The following is a 16,359-nucleotide window of genomic DNA, read 5'->3' on the forward strand; positions in this document are numbered from 1 at the left end:
TACTCATAAAGGACTAATAACAATTTCAAGTTACATCACAAGAACTGCATATATCTTCATTTAACAACAAATGACCAATATTTCATAACATATTTCTACACATTGCTTGTTACAATTGATCTTCATCATAAAAAAAACACAAAACGTAACAGTGAATGCCCATGATACAAGGAAAAGCCACATCTTAAGTTGACCCATTTTTCTCTCTTCCATCAACTTCTTCTTCAACTTAGAATTCTTCTGTAGCACATCTACAAGCATTCTTTCATTAACACAAACATTATTCTCATTTTTTTTCTCTGGTAGTCCTTCCTTTTCAGGTTCAACCTCTTCAGCCCATTGGAAGAACCTACAATTTCTGTCACTCTGCAATGAAAACAAATCAATTTAACAAAAATATTTACCACAAATCTAAACCCTAAACACTCAAAATGACTTTGTTACTTACAGCCCAATTTTTACATCTCCAAAAAAATCTTCCATTGTTCTTTTGGGTATTGGCTTTCAAAAGCAACAAAGTTTCCCCACTTCCGCAAATTCTTGGCACAAATTTAGAATTTCGAATTTGAGAAGATGAAGATGAAGTAGTTGAAGATTTAGATCCATAACTCCTCCTCATATTGGAAAGTTTAAACAACAAAATAAACAAACCCTAATCCCACCTTTCACTTCCACCCTAACCCCACATTTCACAACTCCATTGCAACTTCCAATCTCTATTTCCCTTCACGGTTTTCATGACCAATCTTCATCAATTACAATTTGGGGCTCTGTCGCGCAGTGAAGAATGTTCTCCCTTACGATGGTGGTCCCGATTCACTCTTCCAGTGGCTGTCTTCGAATTCACGTAGGTAAAAAACAAGGGGAAACAAACGTAGGTTAAAAAACAAAGTGAAACACATGTTTTGATATTTCATTTAAGTAAAAATAAAATAAAAATATAATAACACGTGTCAAAGATCTCTTACCAGACGTGTCAACATCTCTCATGCTGAGGTGAAACGTTATTTGCCACTCACCAATTTTTTTAATGTTGTCCTAACTGAAGGACCAATACCACTGATTTTGAAAGTATGAGGACCAAACAGTGACAAAGTTTCAATGAGTGGCCATTTGCAATTTTTTGTAAAACTTCAGGGACCAAAAATGTATTTTTCCCATGTTAAAATTATAAGAAAGTTCTTTAGTTGAATTAAAAAATCCAATTAAAAATTTATTATTTTATAATTTGTTTAGTTGTAAATTGGAAATTTGTTTCCATGTTTTTATTTTATTTATTTTTTTGAATTTCTAATTCAAATTTTATTATTATATATATAGAAATGTAAATTTAACAATATTAATATTAATTTAAAAATAAAATTGAAACTGAAATCATAGTTATTTTTATATTTTTAAAAGTTTAAGAAAATTATAATTTTAACTTTTGTAATAATATAATTATTGAAAATAACTTTTAAATTGATTTCAAAATTAACATAAGTGAATAACAATTTTAAATGAAGTATTATTTTTAATAATAAAATAGCTTATAATTAAATATGACAAATTCAAAATTCCAAACATGATGAATATTTTCATGATTTGAAATGGGTTATAATTTACAAATGTTTAATTTTAACAAAATTAGGATAGTAACAAAAATATAATTAAAATCAATATAATTAAGTGATTACTATCTTAAAAATTATATGATATATTGTTAATGTTAAATTTAATACTTTTTTGGAATAAAAAGTTAGAACTGGAATTGGTATCCAAAATATATATATATATATATATATATATATATATATATATATATATAAATTTTGTAAATTAAAATCAAAATAATGATATAAAATTATTACCTTTAAGTACCTAACAAAGTTGTAGTAATAATTTAAATGATAATTTATGATCTTGAACTGTTAATGGTATAGATTTGACATATATTGTATAATGTAGTTAGCGTTGCTGTAAAACCTGAAGAAGTGAATGTAACGACACCTATAACGACACCTAAATATAATTAAAGATAAGAACAATGGCTAGTGAAGATTCATATAACTCAAAAACTTTATCAACATGGCTGCCAATTGCACTAATAAAATGGTGGTGACTACCACAAATTGGAGACTCGTTAAAGGTGAACCTTCTAACATTTGCATTATTTTTGTCAGCATCAGAACTTGCAAGTTCCTTTTCTATAGAGTATCAGATATCCTTCCAACTTAAACATGGTTCTCAAAAACCCAATATACCATACAATTGATGATATTCTCAAATACTTCAATATGCTTGTAGCACTTGTGGAATTTGTTGCTTCAACACCAACCTTACGGTGGAAGATAAATGTTAAGACATTTCTCTGCAGACAATCTTCCATTTAGACTACAACATGTTAGAAACTCAGTTAAATTCTGACTCTTGGTTCATTTTTTTTTAATTTGCACCTAACATCAAGCCAATTAAAGGGAAAACACAAAAAAAAAAAGAAAAAAAAAGAATTACTCAAAAAAATAAATTGGTTTTACTCATTTCATTGTTCTTTCATCCACACATAATGTGGAGACGACCTTTTCTTCTTAGAGCCTCCCTCTTCTCATGCACCTTCATCCCATCTTCATAGAGTTTAAACACATGTTCAAAGCTACCAAACTCATCTGGGGCACAGTCAAATAACAGCTCATGTTTCATAACTTGAAATATGGACTTCAATGCGCTAACAAGAAGGCCTTACAATTTCAAGTGCTCAAATCTTTCATCCCTTGAAACATTAAAGTAATCCATTGCCTACTGTTATAGCTCATGTTTTGTACTATCATCAAGCCTGTGAAATTGAAATTCTCCAAGTGACATATTCTCCCAATACACTTCTGATAAGTTAGTATATCATAAGCTAATCCTAACAACATATTACATATAAAATAAACCCTTAAGACATGAAAAAAATTGTAAAACCAAAAGATGACAATGCTCACATTTCATAGTTCACCTTAATACGCTCACTGTTAATACAGAAAGATTTAGGATGACCTATATTTAGGTTAATGGCTTCGTACAAAAAGATACAAAATTCTTATTTTATTTAGCCCAAAAATGAGAAATTAAGCACAATAAAATCACGTTAAATAAAAGCATGAACATAACACCAAAAATTGCAAAAGAAATGAAGTAGACATTCTCAATAACAAAAAGCAGAAATATAAAATGAATAATGCATTTATTATTGTGGGAAAGAAGAAACCTTTGTTGAAAAAAAGCTAGGGGTCGATTGAGTGAGATAATTTTGAACATCTTCTTCTGAGAGTAAATAAACACCAACAGGCAACAATAGCAATCATAATTGTTGAAGTGTTTCCTCATCTAAACGTCGAGAAAAATCCCCTTGTTTTTTGTCTTACTTTGTTTCCATCCCAAAATTTCTCTACAACAAAATTGAGAAAAGAAAAGTAACATAAAATTGGTAGGACACAGAAAAGAAAAAAATATAATATGAGCAAACGCATACTATAGTATGCTAATTTAAATCATGTATCACATAAATCAAAAGCAAACCTGAGATTTACACCCTGAGACAACTAAATTCCTACAAAAATGTTTAAGATAAACACCTACCATAAACAACAACAAAAGAAATAGGAAAAGATAAAAATCAAACCTACCTCCTTCTACGCTTGAGAGCATGTATCTTTAGCCTGTGTTCGTTTAAACAGATAGTACTGTAGGAGTAGATTTGGAAGAACGGATTTAGAATTGAAATTCTGTTCACTTTAAAAGATATGCAAAGATTTGTGCAGATGAATTTAGAAAAAGTTATCACAATTTCATCTCACCATACCAGCAAAGATTTGTGCGGATATATCATTTTTTACATTTTTCTCCTCACGCTTTAATATTCTGTTATACATTATAAATAATTTTATAATAATTACTATATTAATTATTAAATATATATTATTTGTTTTTATAGTTTATTATATATATATATATATATATATATAATAGTTTATAATAATAAATAATATAATAATATAAATTTAATACTTATTTTTAATAATATATATAATAATTATTAATAATTATAATATGTATAATTATAACTATATATAATAAGTAATAATATATTTAATTATTATTAATAATATATATATATATAATATATATAATAATTAATATATTTTTAATTTATTTAATTATAATTTTATTAAATTTTTATTTTGAGGGTACTTTGGTAAATTTTAAATTTTTTCTCTATTATAATTTTTTAATCTATCACATCAATCAAATTATTCACTAACTTTCATAAAATTCATCTCTAAATCCACTCACTTTACCTTCTAAATCCTCTCAAAAAAACACACATATTCATCCACTCAAATCTATACAAATCAATCCTCACACTCTCCCCCAAATTCATCTTCTAAAGTGAATCAGAGAAACAGAAAAGCAGAGGAAAGAAAGAAAGTTGTATTGATCGAAAAACACCGACGAGAAAACTCTACAAAATGAGTTTAAATACTCTAGAATACAAGGTAACTAAAAGTAGGGGTAGAAAGGTAAAAGCGGGTAAGATGCATTTTAAATTTTGAATTCAAAATGGTCAGAAAAGTCATCCATGTGGGTAAGACGAGAACACAGGAAGTAAGAACGGAGTTGAAAAACTTTTGAAATGGAAAGCTATAAAACACAGGAAAGAATCGTTGATTAGGAAAATTTGTGAAATCAAAAGCTGTCAAACAAATGAATGAATTATAAATTTGGAAAATCATTGAAATCAAATGCAGAAAAAAGAAATGCAAGATCCTATAAGACAAAAATTAGTGAAACTGTACGAAGGATAATGCTAAAAAGAAGAATGCAGTAGAAGAGAAAATTGAAAATGGATGGAGAAAGGAGGAAAGCATCTACTTTCAATGAAGAGTCTTTGGAAAGTAGTGAGGTGAGGTTTGAAAGGGAACAATTGAGATAGGAGAAGAAAAAAGAAACTTTTTGGACTCTACTCAGAAGAGAAATGTGGTTTTTTGATGAGAAAAGGTGAGAAGAAAAAGGAGAAGCCTTTGGAAGGCAAAGAATTGTGAGGTTATGCAAGATGGTGAGATTACATACATGAATGGCGAGAAGATAAAGAAAATTTTTGGTACTCAGATATTTATGAGAAGCTATGAAGGTGAGAAGCAAAAGAAAATACTTGGAATTTGATTAGAAGAGGAACGTGCCTTCGTGAACAAATACCTGTCAGATACCACATTTCAATTTAAAAAAAATACTAATATACTTTTTTTTTGTGATTGTGAATGTTATAATTAAATTATGTGTTATTGTAATTATGAATTAAATATTTGGTTAATGTTTTAACTTTTATTATGTGTTATTGTTATAATTTTTGGTTAATTTCAAACTTTTTTTACTGACATTTACTAATTTTGAATTAATGTTATTATCATTTTTATATTTTCATATATTTTTATTTTAACTCTCAATATAAAAATAATAACTACAGTTCAAAAATCAATTTATTTCATTTTATGTTGTTATTATAATTATAATTATAATTTTTATATTTATATTTGTATTTATATTTATATATAACTAAGTATATATTATAATCTTTGATTAATTTCAAACTTTTTTATTTATTTTATTACTTTTCAAATATTATTATTATTATTATTATTATTTATTGTAAAAGTAATAGTTTTATTTATATTTATATTTTTTAAATTATGTTATTATTCGGTGTTGTGGTACTAATTTTTAATAGAAAAAAAATGTCAAAATAATCGTAAAAATAATATTTTAATTGTGTTGTTTTAATTGTAAAAATAATATTTATATTTTTCAATACGTCCATTTTTATATTTTCATATATTTTTATTTTAACTCTCAATATAAAAATAATAATTACAGTTCTAAAATAAATTTATTTCATTTTATGTTATTATTATCATTTTAACTTTTTAATTTATATTTATATTTATATATAACTAAATATATATTATTTTGAATCTTTAAAAACAAAGAGAATAGAGTGAGTATTTGAAAAAGGACACTCGTAAGCAGCAGACTTTGTCATTTATAAAAACAATAGAGTGATTAGACTTTCCAGTTAAACCAGTATTAGATCCGTGCATATCCATCTGTATTTTTTTTTTCTTTGAATTAAGAAATTTAATATATATATATATATAGTGAATTAATTAAAAATAAATAATATTATTTTAATTTTGATTTTTTATATTAAAGTGATGGATCATAGAAAATATAACAAAAAATAATAATAATAATAATGGATTATACTAATTTTAATAATAATAATAATAATGTTAATAATAACAATAATACCAATACTAATGATATAAAAAATAATAAATTTGGATTTGTTTGTTTTAAATTATAAAATTTATATTAATTGACTAATTAATTAGTGTTGTGTAGTAAAATAATATTTTTATATGACCAAAATTTATAATTAAACTTTTGAGTTATATATTATATTAAAATGAAATGTGTATGCACGAGTGGTTGTTAAAGTAAGATGTAAACATATTGTGTGATATGATCCTGTACAAATAAATATAACATGAAGTCGATGTTAAAGATTTTTAAATAAAAACACATGTATATATAGACAACTTAGAAGAAAAATATTAAAAAGGTGTTGGCATATTGAGTCAGAAAAGAAAAAGTTAAACTTAAAATATTCTAAACAAAAGTGACATGGAGGTATCAATAATGAAGTGAAAGTAACATGCAAACCTATTGTGAGATGTAATTCATATTAAAATAAGTTAGAGTAACATAAAATTGAAAATGATTTTTTTTTATAACATAAATACATACAAACATTGTTATCAATGAAGACATTGTATAAAAGAAAAGGATTAAACAGAAATCTTATAAATATTTTATTAAAATCAAGTTAATTTATTACATGTCTTGATTTCTCTATAAGAACATAACCACTATTTATCCATAGTAGCGTCATCCATTAGTAGAAAATCATTGAGTTTATTAGTAAGAAAGAATTGAAAGATATTATAATAAAATCAAAATACATTATGTACAACACTCACATAAGTCTTAAGTGGCAACTTCAATTTCATCATAATTAACAACTACTCCATTTGAGATCTCCTTTGAACGTAGTTGTGCAAAAACATCATCCATGGCAACATTCAGCCAAAACTTTTCTGGTTTTATACAAATCAAGCGAACAAATTTTGCTAGTCATTCAAGTAATACCCTCTCTTAAAACCAACATATTGCACCAAGTATAGGTGCAATTCACCACATAATATTATATGTTATCTTTTCCAACAGTAAAACAATAATTATATAAATTTGGAAAATAAGAGTATAAAGTCAAATTGATAAGAACTATGAAATTAATCACATAACATTTATGGCCTTCAAGAAAAAGTCCACAACAATATCAACTTTGGCAAGTGTCCTTTATAAGATAAACATGATGGATGGTATTAAGATCAAGTAATTGCTCACCTCTAAAGTCTTTTCCTTATCATATATAAACTTTGACAATTTCCTACGAAAAAATTTTCAAAACAAAATTGACAGGAAATATGAGTTTTTTTAGTAGTGAAAACATATATATTTTATGTTGTCAACACTAAATTCATGTTAGGTAGATGAAATCAACAACGTTTAGCATGAATTATGCTCTAAACTTGGAGTAACTCTAAAAAATCATATATTTTGCTATGTTATTTTTTATTGGTTGGGTTAACAATTTTTTTACATAGTACATTGATATTCGTTAATTTATAATCATTTGGATATGTGGATCGACACTTTGCAATTAGTTATGCACACGAATTAGGTCCACAGTGGTACTTGGTAGACTTAAAGGGTAAGACCACTACAATTACTTATAACATGGATTTAGATAACCCAAGAATTACTGAAGGTTGGAGTAATATGAGGAATTTGTATAACATCCAAAGTGACTATCATATTCAGTTTCGCTATTTAAGAAATTCTTTATTTGAGATAACAGTGTTTAAAGGTAGTTGTACACTAAGAAGTTTGACTATGTTTATAAATTGTATCAGTCATCAAAATACAAACTCCATGTTTTCAGTAAAATTGACAGAGTATCGGAGTAAAGGAAGACACTTACGCTTTGTTCATATGGAGCGATCCTTGTAGAGCACGATTGTCGAGGACGAATTTGAAGAATTAATTGTGTTCGCATGTATAGATTTGTAAGAGAGGAAATGTAGAGATTTAAGGGATGAATCACTTTTTCTATCTCATCGAAATAACACAGATTTGAAAGAGATGTATAATAATTTACAATAATATCCTCCTAAATCATATATATATATATATATATAAAATTATTATTAAAATTAATAATATATATTTATAATAATTAATAATAATAAAAATATATATAATATAATAATTAATAATATATGTATATAATAATAATAATATTAAATAATGTATATGTATAGTAATTAAATATATTAAAATAATAATAATAATAATATATTATTATTAATAGTTTTAAATAATAGTAATTATTATGAAAATAATAATAATTTAATGTAATTTAATTTTTATTAAAATTTATTAAATAATAGTTTTCAAAATTTAATATTTTTAACTAAGATAAAAATTATTTATATATTTTTTCTATCAAGGACATTTTAATAATTTCAAATTTTATCTATTATAACTTTTTATCTTATCTATCAATCATTCATTAACTTTCATAAAATTTATCTTCAAATTTGTAACGTCCCATTTAATTATTAAACGAAATTAAAGGAAACGTCACGTGATAACAGCATAACAACGCAGTCCTGGGGTTCTTAACATCACCCCTACAAAACTAGGCACACCACGATGCCGAAAGAAAACTGAATACGAATACAACATAGAGTCTAGCGTCGAAATACAGAAAGAGATACATGGGCCATAGCCCTAACGAAAACATGAAAGAAAAGGCGTGAGGTCTAGCCCAGATGGCTAAGCTGCTGGATCACCGTTCCCTTGCTGACCACGAGAACCTCGCCCATCTGCTCCCATCAACCAAGTTGATGATCATCGCAAGAAAGAACAGCCACATACATCACAACCATGCAACGAAACGGGTAAGCTAGAGCCAATCAACATATTCAACATGCAATCAAATATATTTTCATCATTTCACCCACATAGCAACCAAACATGTTATGACTCTCCCTTCAATACACTACGACTCGACTCGACTCATCCGGATACGTATAACTCGGTCGGATTCAGCGGATGCTTGCACTTGTGGTGGATACCCCTGCTCGACCCTGAGCTGCTCGATCCTGAGCTATGTGTTACCAGTGTTACGATGAATCAAAAACTCTCCCACCACAAGGTTAGCCCTTAATGAGTTTCAGGCCTCCTGCTACTCCCACCACAGAAGTCAGTCCGCTCTAAGTGAGACTAACTGGCTCCTCGGAGCGTCAGGATGCAACCTTACCTTAAATCCTTACCTAGTTATACAGATGGGGCACCACCAGGAACACCCACTAGCAGGGGCCATGGAATTACGTCCCGACCACTGAAGCGCGACCCCGGAGGTCTCACCTAGAGACTCCAAGGAATTACACGCTGACACGGACCAACATTCATAAATCAGCAATAATAGAATATTAAATTATATTTTACAATTCCATATCAACCCTTGAAGTTTAATCCTCATATCAATCACATCTCAAATCCATACCTCCGATCATCACCACCCCAATGAGTCTGGGGCCTCATCTCATGATAATACCATGTTCCTTTAGTTCCCAACCATTCATTCATTTCCCATGCCAATATCATACCCAACCCGTCATACGAAGTTCATGAATCATACCAAACATGCCTCATGCCCCATTATATACATATCACTCATCATACAATCATTTACGAATCCTATCACGCATATATTGAAACCCATTAGGCATATATTCATACATCAGTACATGCATCTTACCATAGCAGTCATACCCAAACAAGTCCAAGCACAAGAGAACAAATACGCAACCCAACACCACACTGTCTCGCCCAAAACCCTCGCTCAGGCTGAAGGGTCTCGCTCAGGCGAGACAGGCTCGCTCAAGCGAGCCCCCCTTCGCCTAGGCGAGGGCTCAAGGAAAACCAGGGCCTGGGCAACACGGGATCTCGCTTAAGCGAGATCCCTCTCGCTTGGGCGAGTTGCCTGCTCGCTCAAAAGTTGAGCGAGCCGCCTGGGCGACTTTACGCGCAATAAACCTAGGCGAGCTCCCTGTTTCATCTCGCCTAGGCGAGATTGACTCGCTTGGGCGAGATTAACAGGTCTCGCCACTGTTCTTCACTGCACAGCCATGTTTTCCGGCCAAACCACACATGCAAAGCACTCTCACACATCCAAACGACAGATCCAACCATACAATCAACAAATAACTCATAAACAGTGCCAAGAAAGACTCGAAACTAGAACCCTAACTTCCCGTACCTGGAAAAGGGCTAAGAGCGGGTGCGTCTCCCACAGCGGAATGCGAAGCTCCAACGGAAGATTTCAGAGATGAGGCTGGGAAACACAACTGGGCTCACTGGTTCAGGGTTAGGAGTAAACCCTAGCAGAAGGGGTGGCGGCTGCAGCTCAAGACAAGGGCAGAGTTTTCTGAAAATGGTAGGGTACCCTAGGTTTTAGGGCAGACCTAAGGGCATATATATTGGGCCGGCCTTAGGCCCACAACTGAAGGACAGCCCACTAACCTTTAGGGCTGAAAAGGAAATGGGGTCTTACAAAATTCACTCACTTTAGCTTCTAAATCCACACAAAGAAACACACATATCCATTCATACAACTCACACAAATCTATACAAATTCATCTTCACACTCTCTCCCAAATCCATCTCTCCATGTGAACAAAGCCTTAGTATATACCTTTTCATATTTTTTTTCATTACCACAAAATTTTAATATTATTTTACATCAACTTATATGCAACAATGGAATGCCTACTAACAATGACATTATGAATCATGCAGGACTTGCCTTCAAAGTTTGCCAAATTCATTTGAGGTGAAAATGTAGAAGATGTTTTTCTTCTAGGACCTAAAACTATAGTCACTTGCAAAATCATAATATCATGTAAACCCAGAAGTTCCACAAAGATTTGTAAAGGTTGGAGGCAATTTTATACTGAAAATGGCTCGAAAGAAGGAGGTATTGTTGTCTTCCAAATGGACAATGATTTCATATATCCAAATATTGAAGTGTTTGTTAATGGATGTTGTTGTGATTAACTTTAGCTATATTTTGTAATATTATTATATTTTATGCATTTGTCATGTTAGAAGGTAACTCAACCATTAACAAGGTTGTTGAACCTGATGTACTTGCACAATTTGTTTACTTTTTTTTGAGTATTGAACATTCTTTTCTATTTATTGACCATGGTCATGTTTACTTTAATTCATTTTGAGTTTTGAATAAAATTTATCATTCTAAACAGTATAATATCTATTTTTAACTCCTTTAATTATATTATGAAAAGCACAAAAAATTGTTAGATTCAAAATCAACCCGACGTTGCACAGGTCTAGTTTTTGTATAAAAGTATGAGTCTGAAATCATTTGAGTTGGTATATCATTTTAACAATGCTTTCTCAAAATATAGGAATAATCATTCTTTGATATTGCATTTAAAATCGTCTTGTATTTAAAATAATCATTCTTATAGTTTACATCATCAAGAGAAAATTATTGTCTAAGAAGTATAGTACAATGGATGCTTTAAAATAAAATATTTCGGATTATTCAAATATACACATTTCGAAAAGTAAAAGTTACTTAAAATTGAGAATGTTGTTTATATCACGGATTCTATAAACTAAAGTCTAAATTATATTGAGAATTATCTTCTACATTTGTATCAAATTATATATAATTTAAAATATAAATTTATATTATCGATTATACAATCTACAATTTATTTTAGATTATCTTAATTCAAAATATAAATTTTCATTACGGGCAGAATACAAGTAATGTTAAGTTTAAAAACACACTCATTTTTTAAAGGATAATTTAATAATTTATTACAGTAGTTTATAGAATATGATTGGTTGTTGAAATAGTTAATAATCTATATTGTTGTAAAATACGTTTTCTGTTTTGAATATGTTAACTAAACAGTGATTTTCTGATAAATTTTGTTTTTTTTTTCAAATAATTATTTTATAATAAAAGTTAAAAAAGGATATCTAAGTATTTGTCACGAAAGTCAAGTTTTATGGACTTAATCATGTTAATTTATTTTTTCAGGAAAGTCTTTTTGTGTATTTCTCTGGGCCCTGAGAGAGGTATGAAATTACCTGTTATTGGACTGGGCCTTGAAAACGATTGTTTGGTTCGTCTATCGTTTCCGCGGTGCTAAGGTTTTGAAAAGGTTTTGGGACCAAACGCAAAAGGGTTTATTGTGTTAGGTTAAAGTTCAAACGATAGTTTGGTTGGCTTGTGGCCTTAGGGTTTTTGTGAGATTCGGTTGAAGAGTTCTCTCCACTTTCTCTATGGATCTTTCAGACCTTAATTCAGCTGAAATGCAGAAATTCTACTCTGTAAGTTTAATTTCTTCAAACCTCTTGTTACTATACTGTGATTTTACAGGCTTTTTATTTCTGTGAAAATGAACATATCCTCGCTGATTTAAGCAAATAACGTTAATTTTCGTTGATAGCAGTACATGTATACATTCGTTTTCTCGCTTGTTAGTTATGAATTAGGCGAAGGTTGATTCTGTTATTTTAGCTATAAAATAAATCTGAATTATTATTATTAATCAAGTTACAAAATGAATAAAGTCTACCTTATGTTGATTAGCGGAAGGATGTATTACCTTTTTCAATGTGTGATGATGTTATGACAGTGCTATATAGTAATTCGTTAGTTTTCAGAATGTAAGGAAGTACAGGTGTGTCGATTTTCTATTTTTACTGTGAATTTTGTGTAGTTATGCTTGACTTTACTTTTAGTTGCTTTAATCTTAATTTTACCTATCTTGATATTCTGTGAATACAGTCTGAACAAATGGGAAGATGGATGAGAAAAATTGCGTTTATAGGCTACACCTCTATCTGATTCTGCTCTGTTCTGTTTTCAATTATATTTGAGCAATTGTTTTATGTATACCTGACAATGAGAAAGTTGTGAATCGAGTAAGAGTGGAACTAATCAGTAGATACACTGTCACAAATAAACCAGAGATGTGACTAAAATACAATCAGTACACAATCTGTTAAGGCATCATGTCTGTGAAATATAAAATATGAACTTTGACCATAAGAGTTATAGGCAAAATAATTTTAGTTTGTAAATTAAGTAGTTTATTGAAGTGTGTAACCTTGCTGTTATTGTTTCAAGTATTCTGAGATTGTTTTTGTGCTTCTATGCTTCCTTATGTATGCTTTATTGTGAGGATCATGATGCTTAAGTATCATTAGTTGGTCACATTCCGTTTTTTGTTGCTTGGAGAATGTTAATGGTTCTCTTTTAGTAGTTTTTTTGCTATCTGCTTTCGGTGTCAGAATAAATACAATTTTTGCCGATGCAATGCATTAAAGTAATATGCCCTTAACTATCCCTCAAAATTCAGGAAGAACAGCAAAGAGCGATGGTTAATGAAATGGTGGCAAAGCTAACGAGTGAATGCTGGGACAAATGCATCACGGGTACACCTGGGAATAAATTCAGTTCCAGTGAATCCAATTGTCTTTCAAACTGTGCACACCGTTACTTGGAGATGAGCATGCTTATCATGAAAAGGTTTCAGAGTATGCAATGAAGAAAAAGTGTTATCATCCTGAAATTTCTCTTTTGCATGATCGTTAATATTGGAATCTTATTATCTGGAAGCTATGTTTCTATGGATTAATTTATATTTGTTGTGACTCTTGTGTCCAAATATTTAGTTTACATCTTGGCTTTCCTGAAATTTATAGAGGAAAACACTGCCTATTTTGTGAATTACATATATATATGCCTTGCGTGGCTGAAATCATTAGTCAGTTGCAATTTCAAATTCTCAGCCAAATAAGTAAAAACAGATAATCATGTACGAAAATGATATTATTTGTTAATCTCCAATTTCCCTCTCATACCTCTAAAATAAGAGAATGAATAGAAATACAGTATACTGTGATCTTAGCAGGATTTTCGCGGGATTATAGAAAATTTATAGGCAAGTTTGAAGTTCCTATCAATTTGAATATATTTAATTAATTTTTTATTAAAAAAAAGTCATTTTATTGAGTACCTAATATTTTCAAAATTTTCTATTGAGTTTCTATGCTTAAAATTTACTTTAGGGTAACATGAATGCTAACTTTTATTGTGTCTTTATATATGAAAAAAAGCTTAACAGTCTAATTATGTTTTAAGTTTCTTATACATTTTAGAGTATTTTTAATTGAACTTTTATTAAAAAAATAAATATGATGTATTTAAAATTAAGTTAAAAAGACTCTCTTATAATAAAAATTTAATTGAAAACTATAAAGACTATGCACATTATAAAAAAAAAATAATGTGAAGAACATAAAATTTAATTAAGTAAAATTTATATCATGATGTATTCTTATTTTAAATATCTAATGGTTCTTTAAACTTAATCTTAGTATGTTTTTCTTTATCAAACATTGGGTTGAAACGTAGTTCATGACACTATTAAATAGGAAACTAGTGAGTTGAGAAACTTTTTCGTTTCTTCTCTTTTTGGTGAAAGGGACGAATGGTTGCCATTAAGCTATTATTTACTAGTTATAAAACTTCAATTTTCTTGTCATGAGCTAATGTGTGACAAACTTTTTTAAATTTTTTAATTTTTTCCTAAAAATTTATAAACTGCCATGTGTCAGTTTACCGTCGTGTTACCTGACAACTTACAATCATGACACATGGCAAAGATAATAATTGTTTTCAATTTAGTCTTCAATTTGATTTTTTGGTTCAATTTAGTATCCCAATTCTTTAAAACGATCCAATTTTGTTCTTTCCAAATTGAGACCAAATTAGTAAATAAGTTTAATTACAACTTATATATACATGTTAAAATAATTGTTTTGAATTTATACATCAAATCACTACACCTAAATATTTAAATTATTTTATTTTTTTACTAGTGTAAAAAATTACAAAGGTAAAAATATAAAAAATAAAAAAATTTAAGTATTTAGGTGAAGTGATTTGTAATTAAACTTATTTACTAAGTTGGTCTCAAATTGGAGAAGACAAAATTGGTCATTTTAAAGAATTTGGGTACTAAATTGAACCAAAAATTTAAATAGAGGACTAAATTGAAAACCACTATTACCACTGTCACGTGTCATGATTGTAAGCTGCCACGTGGCACGATAGTAAACTGACATGTGACAGTTTATAAATTTATAGAAACAAATTTAAAAATTAAAGAAAAAATTAAAAATTCAACAGCTTGACACATGTCTTGTACGGATATAATGTTAATTCCAACTAACAAAGAGGACCAAATTGAATCCTTTTGAATAATTGGGGTACTAAATTGAACAAACAAAAAATATGGGACCAAATTTGTAAGATCCACTAAATTTAATTAATTAAATAAATAATTAACTAATAAATGTGAGTAGTGGGAGCCTTTATGACATTAAATATTGACATATATGACATGGAAAAATATTAGCTTAAGTGGTTTAGAGCACTTAATTATGTGAGAGAACTTGGGTTTAAGTCTTATGTATGCCATTTATGTGTTATTTAATTTATTATTATTTTAATAATATGCTTGATCATGTCGAATGATAATATAATCTTAATTATAAAAATTATTGTGAAACATGAATTGGTTGAATGGTTGTGCGCTAATTTAGCATTGGCATGGTGATAGGTTCGAACCTTGGTAAGAACCAAATTAAGTTTTCTTTTTGCCAAAATTTTCTTTGGCATGAATATGAAAGGGCACAGGAACCCTGGCCAAGGAGCAGCCAAGAGGGGCTGAAAAATAGTTCATAATGATACATGAATGGCAATTACCACCAACATTAAACCATTTTCGTTTTGGCCAATTAACCCTAATTAAGGTACAATTAAAGAGGCAAATTAAGGGTGAGAGAAGGGTTGGTTGAGGGCTGCCATTGTTCTGCAAATTAGAGAGAAAATTCAGAGTAAAATTGGTGTTGTTGAGTGAAGCATAGAGGCTGAATTGAAAAGAACTAAGGCAAGCCATTGGGAGCAAGGGAGAATCAAAGGCTATTCAAGTTTAAGTAAGGAATCTAGGTTAGGGGTGTTTTCATTGCGTTAAGTGTTAAATTATTGCATGAATTGTGTAATGCATGTATATTGATCCTGTACCCTCTGATTTCCCT

At 29.2% G+C, this 16,359-nt stretch overlaps 1 protein-coding gene across 1 annotated transcript; it reads left to right on the plus strand.

Annotated features, from left to right (window-relative positions):
- Positions 1 to 12,395: 12,395 nt before the first annotated feature.
- On the plus strand, positions 12,396 to 14,018 carry LOC114162591 (mitochondrial import inner membrane translocase subunit TIM8). Its single transcript, XM_028046523.1, has 2 exons — positions 12,396 to 12,579; positions 13,614 to 14,018. Exons 1-2 carry the CDS (start codon positions 12,532 to 12,534, stop codon positions 13,800 to 13,802), a joined length of 237 nt encoding a protein of 78 aa, XP_027902324.1. The 5' UTR covers positions 12,396 to 12,531; the 3' UTR covers positions 13,803 to 14,018.
- The last annotated feature ends 2,341 nt before the right edge of the window (positions 14,019 to 16,359 follow it).

This window comes from Vigna unguiculata, chromosome 9 (genome assembly GCF_004118075.2).
Source record: "Vigna unguiculata cultivar IT97K-499-35 chromosome 9, ASM411807v1, whole genome shotgun sequence".
In the NCBI taxonomy this organism is placed as follows: Eukaryota; Viridiplantae; Streptophyta; class Magnoliopsida; order Fabales; family Fabaceae; genus Vigna; species Vigna unguiculata.

Coding starts and splice junctions, on each gene's coding strand:
- LOC114162591 (XM_028046523.1), top strand. CDS start 12,532: ATGGATCTTTCAGACCTTAATTCAGCTGAAATGCAGAAATTCTACTCT. Junction 12,580..13,613: donor AAATGCAGAAATTCTACTCT/GTAAGTTTAATT, acceptor CTCAAAATTCAG/GAAGAACAGCAAAGAGCGAT.